This window comes from Drosophila albomicans, chromosome 3, assembly GCF_009650485.2.
Source record: "Drosophila albomicans strain 15112-1751.03 chromosome 3, ASM965048v2, whole genome shotgun sequence".
Taxonomy (NCBI): Eukaryota; Metazoa; Arthropoda; class Insecta; order Diptera; family Drosophilidae; genus Drosophila; species Drosophila albomicans.
Window position 1 is genome coordinate 22,319,476 of NC_047629.2, and position 5,880 is coordinate 22,325,355.

Consider the following 5,880-nt stretch of genomic DNA (forward strand, 5'->3'; position numbering starts at 1 on the left):
AGTTGTCTTATTTAGCTGTTTGGATTTTTGTTGGATTTGGCAGTCAGACTGTCTGTCCGGCTGCATTCGGTGTTCGGTTGTGTTCAATTGCCGCAGGAAATCATAAATTAAAATCGATTGTTTGACAAGGCTCGTGAAATATTTCCATTTTAGCAACTGACGCGCTTTCAATTGCGCCTGGCATTTATGGCAGGCAGCAGGCCATTCACATTTGCACAGCCACAACTGGATGGGCCTAGGTCGCAACGGAACGTAATGCAACGCAACGCAACGAAATGGAATGGAACGCAAACGCAACGCAACGCATTGGATCGGATAACATGACTGGCTACATGAGCTCTACAATTAGTACAACATGCAACTCCGTTGGCCAGTTGGTTAGTTGGCTAGTTGGCCAGCATGGAGAGGAGACTCTTGTGGCAAGCTAGTTGGTCGCTTGGTCGGCTGCTCGGCAGATGGCCAGCGATAGCGGCGCCCCCAAAACGGGAATCGCTAACAAATGGCCACAAGTTAATGTCCAGCAAATGGAGCCCAAAATTGGCGTGCAGCGTAAAAATGAGACAACGTGTTCTGTTTCTGTTGCTTGTCGCTGCTTGCAGACTTGCAACTCCTGCAACTCCAACTGCAGCACAACAGCTGCTCAATCTCACGCGACACGCTCATAATTCATATGCTCTGGCCGTATTCCCTGGACATTGCATGCTGATGCTCTTGCCGTTGGCAAATGCTGCACTGCAGCTGCCAGCTAATAACTGCAGATGCATATACAACATATGTATATACCTATGATCCACCCGCTCTCCCTCCCTCCACGACTATCCCCACAACTGCATAACTCAGGCCTCTATTTCACTCGCCATCAACACCAAACGCCAAATGGCGCTCGTGTGTGGCCAGTGACACTCGAGGCGCTGCAGCACAGCTGGATGCATCTCTCGCATCCAACCTGTGTGCCAACAATGCCACCAATGGCCATCAAGCAACCAGCGATGGCAACGTGACAACCTGCCACAACACAAATCCAACAACTAACAGCTATATTTCTTGGTCCAGTTAAGCGAATAATTCACCTTAAGTACCTCAATATTTACCGAAACAACGCTTTTTATTTTCCACATGCTTAGTAAAGATAATTTTCTAGTTTTCAAATTCAATTGCCCTCATCTTGTGAAAAGTTTCGTATATCTTATGTAAACACTTAATAGATCTGTCAGCTAAATTAACTCTAAATTAGTATGTTAGCTCTGTAACACAGAGAGAGTCTTTATAATAACATCAACTAAAATTATTTCGTAGAAACTTTGACAAACTTACAAGATTAGGGAGTAATTCGAATCCAGAATTATCGAAATTTCAGAGCCTAATTTCAATACAAATTATTATCCATAAATTTACTTGGCTTTTTTTGTGATTCATTCTAAATCAATTTCAAAAGATCTTAATCATTTAAAAGAAATTTTAAACCGCAAGGCAGTAAACAAATTAATTTAAGTAATATTTTATTATTCTTGTCAATAATTGTTTTCTCTGAATACCTTTTTCATGTTGGCTTCGTAAAGCATTTAATGATATTTCCGAAGTAAAATTCATATGTACACACATATGTATGTATTTCCAAAAATTGCGAAATTTCTTCTCTTACAAAATATCATAAACTTTCCGAGCCCAATTCTATGGAAAACACATGAGTTTTCAAAGGAAATCCTACAAAATTTCCAGCTAATTTTAGTCTGCTCGCAATACGTTGGGATTATCCTAAGATAAGGAACACATGCTGTTCATAAGGTCGTCCCTTAAAGCGACTTTCTTCGCTCACTATCTCATTCGCACTACAACAAATAAATGAGGAATCGATCACTCACGCTGAGAGGATCGTGTCACGAGTGCCATCGCTAGAAATGTTTGGGCAATTTGTGATTTAATCGTTGACGCAGTTTATTTATTGCTTTTTCGTTTAGTAGATGTATTAATTTAATAGTATTGGTGTTAGTATTAGTTATAGTATTAGATTTAAGTATTAGTTTTTAGTTTAGCTAAGAACTAGTCATCGACCGACTCACAAAAACACTTTACAACTTAAGAACTAATAGCAGGGTTCTCTTTCTCGTCTGTTCTGATCTAGTATTCTGCATTAACTTGTTTTTGATTTCTCTATCGCTTCGTTTCGCTTTTTGTTTTGTTTTGTTTTGTTTTGTTTTGTTTCGTCGAGTTTTGTTTTTGCATCTGCATTTGTTTGTTTTTTTTTTTGTCCTTAAACGCTATGATTATTAGATCCAAACGGGCCGCTGCTATGAACGTATGTTGCCCAGAAGTGGAGTGCTCTCGGCAGCCTTTGAGGTAATCACGGTATGACGAGATCCTGAACCCGATCCCGAACCCAAACCCAATCCGGATGGACCCGGCGGACGTGACGGCCTATTGCTTGGTCCCGGCTGCTCGTCCGCTTCGTCGATGCGCGATTGACGCGCCAAGCGCTTCTGCTGGCTCACTTCGTGCAGATAGAGAGCACTAAGGCACATGTCGGCCACGGTGACACCAATGCGATTCTTCGACAGCAGCGGATCCCCGCCATACAGGCTATAGAGCAACGTGTCTGTCGGCCCCTCAATGCGGCCCTCGGCCTTGCTCAATCGCAGTCGCCGCATGCTGTCCATGGCTACGGCTGGTCCCACGCTGCTGGACATGAGGCCAGGGCGCATGCTGGTGCTGCTCATCGGTTCGCCCAGATTCTGCTGCAGCATCTGCAGCATTCCGAAATCGCTGCCGGCCACATAGCCAGCGCCCATGGCATGGGCACCACCGACTCCCACTCCAGCACCAGCGCGACTCGCTGTGATGGACTGCGAGATCTGCAGCTGCTCGGGGCTCAGATCGGCAGCCAGCACGGAGTTGGCAATGGAGCAGTACTCCTCGCCAATGGTGCCAAATGAGATCAGGCTGTGCGTGAGCGGATTCTCACGGGCAGCCGGCTGCGATGCCGTCTTGGCCTTGACCAGCTCATCGATGGCATGCTCGCGTATGCCTTTGATGAATTGCGAAGCCTCCTTGGGCATTTGCCACTCGGGATTGTTGAGTGTGAAACGCACCAGCGACATTTCAGTCTTGCCACCAATCATGCTCTGCTGCTGCTGTTGTTGCTGAGCATAATGATGAGGCGGCAAATGCTGCGCTGGTTCATTGGCCACATCGGGCAAATCGCTGTTGTTGAGTTGCCAGTCCGGATTTCCATGTTTGCGCACATCCATTTGGGCAAATGAACAGACATTGCCCACACCACGCACAGAAACTGCAAGAGGTAAATAAAGTGATTAGCAAGTCGCGTCTTTTCTGAGAATGCAGCTTGGAAAATTTACCTGTAAAACTGCGGAAGAACTTGACAATCTCCATGGCCTTGGGCCGGAAGACAAAGATGAGCACAAACGGCGTCACAAACGGACTGAATATCTCGCTGAGCAGGTAGCCAGCCTTGAATTGAAAGAAGTTGCTAAACTCGTTGCGCACATGCGCGGTGTGCGCCTGTTGCTTCCACTCCGTGGGCAGGTAGTGGACATGCGCTAAAATGGCGGTCATTAGCTGCTCGGGACACCAAATCATATTTTCATCGGGTATAAATGTGCGACAGACGACGCCAATGATCGTGAGCACGGCAATAATTGTGAGTACATGCTCCACCTGAAAGACATACTCATCATAAATGCCCAGCGCCAAGATCAACAGCAAAACACCGCCGCTAATGAAGAGCAGATTGCGCGCAATCACCGCAGCCAGTGGCGAGGAGAAGGAGCTTAAGTAGCGATCCGCATACTCGTAGGCACGATTCAAGCGTGCATCCAACTCATGATCCAGCTCATTGAAGTGCCGCAGATAAAGACGTCCGTAGTTGGACCAGGTTCGCAATCCCAAGGCACTTGGCTCCTTACGCAAAATGTTCGCATACGAGAAGCTGAAGTAGATGAGCTGCCACAGAAAGATCACAGGTGACAGCAACAGATTGACCAAGGCCACCCAGAAGATTAGCTTTGATAGACGCTGGGCGAGCTCGGTTTGATTGCTGCGCACCGCAAATTCATCGCGTAGCTGCCAATTGTTCTGGAACGGTGATCCCGGACCGCGGAAGAGTATAAAATCAATGTTGAGCAGCATGCCACGACTGAGCGAAACAACCTCGCCAATTAGCGGCAGGTGGAAGCGCACGGGCAGAAGCTGCTTGTTCATCAGCGCGACCAGATAGTTCTTGAAGCGTAGCACACGATGATAGATGTCCAGTTCGGTGAGCAGCTCCTTGTCGATGCACATATGTTGTTCGGCCTGGACGCGACGGGTGCGCTGTTGCACCTCATGCCATGTGATATTATCGAGATCGCTGTCCTCGATGCCTAGGGCAGTGTTATAGAAACGTTTGATGTCCGCATATTGTGTAATGTGATAGATCATTTTGAGCACTCGAATGCCCAAATAGATGGCAGCTATGAAGATGATCAGGTAGGTGAAGAATCCAAATTTAGTGATGCACACGCCCGTTGGTATTATCACCTCGTCCAGTGTTGTCTTTGTACGATTTGGCAAGTTGCCAAACAGCTCGTCGTAGTTGATGCAATGCGTCGTAAAAGTGAATAGCCAAACGACGAAGCTAAATTCGAGCACCTGGAACAGTTCGTCCAGCGCAATGACACGAAAGCCATGCTTCTGTTGATACGTATACATGCGGGAGAAAAACGAGTCGAGATCTTCGATGTGATTCCACCGATGCGACTCTTTGCCCGTCTCGGGCACAATATGTATCATGATGTTGCGCGGTGTATCCTCGTGCTCGTGCAAATCCTCCTCTTCCTCCCCATCCACATCGCCAACAGTGTTATCATGGTCATTGGCGTCTAAATGCGCAGCAGCTGTAAATGATTTTGCGTCGTCTGCTTTTGTTATTGTTGCTTGCCTCTGTTGTTGTTGCTGCTGTTGTGGTGGCTCATCGCGAATTTGTGCTTCGCGAAACGGATTCGCGTTCTCCTCGGCCAAGGAGCGATAGTTAATATTTGGGCTTGACATGACGCACCAAGGCCCAAGGTCAACTGTTCACTTATTTTTATATCACTTTCCTCCTATCTAGTATAATTTAAAATGAATAATCTGTTCTCTTCTTTGTTGTTTAATTTGGCTGTTAGAATAACGCGCAGCGTGACCGCAAACTTTCATTTCAACACATGCTAATTTACGTCGTAAATTATACCAAGATATACCACTTTCGTTATTACCAAACAACCGCCACTTTTTGAACAACTGTTTGACTTTGTGTTTTTGCGAGGCTAGGCGACAACCATTGTTACTACGCGAGTGTCCTGTTTGTACTGAGCAAAATAGCAATTTTCAGTAAAGTGCAAGGATCACACACTAATAACGCGGCTTTGATTGAAGGTAAGCCAATATACAGCTGATGGCTAATCACTTCACAGCTGCTCGAAAACACCTGATCCGGAAGATCACAGTTAATGAATGTTGCATACTTTTAAGCGATAAATAAAACTTTAACTTGAAAAAAATATTACCACTGTGGAGCAATTCTGTTCGATAACAGCTGTAAGGAATTGTGATGTTAAACGATAAACTGAATTAGTGTAACCAAAAGAAAAAACCTATACAAACTACCAACCAAATTTGCAATAGTACTATTAAATAAAATCAACTGAATCAAGTACCAAGTTAAGTCGAATGATATCGTCAAGATTTAAATTTCAAGAGCGCTTAAGTTACATTAACAGTGACTAAACAGAACAGCATTCGTTAGCAGCAGGGCTGCAGAGACTGCTTGTGATAACAGCATCGAATTTTCATCCCTCGTTCTGACAAAAACTGCAAAATAAAAAGTACTCAATCGAAATACTCGTA

The 5,880-nt window shown here is 45.3% G+C and overlaps 1 protein-coding gene across 1 annotated transcript; it reads right to left on the reverse strand.

The window, feature by feature from the left end:
* Positions 1–2,228: 2,228 nt before the first annotated feature.
* LOC117572787 (autophagy-related protein 9A) lies at positions 2,229–5,180 on the reverse strand. Its single transcript, XM_034255885.2, has 2 exons — positions 3,354–5,180; positions 2,229–3,286 (listed from the first exon to the last, which is right to left on the reverse strand). The coding sequence occupies exons 1-2, from the start codon at positions 5,041–5,043 to the stop codon at positions 2,289–2,291; spliced, it is 2,688 nt and encodes an 895-aa protein (XP_034111776.2). The 5' UTR covers positions 5,044–5,180; the 3' UTR covers positions 2,229–2,288.
* Between the last annotated feature and the right edge of the window lie 700 nt (positions 5,181–5,880).

Bases quoted from the DNA above. Each gene is read 5' to 3' on its own strand.
- LOC117572787 (XM_034255885.2), bottom strand. From the start codon at position 5,043: ATGTCAAGCCCAAATATTAACTATCGCTCCTTGGCCGAGGAGAACGCG. The intron at 3,287-3,353 runs GTAAATTTTCCA...TACCTCTTGCAG, and splicing joins GTTCTTCCGCAGTTTTACAG to TTTCTGTGCGTGGTGTGGGC.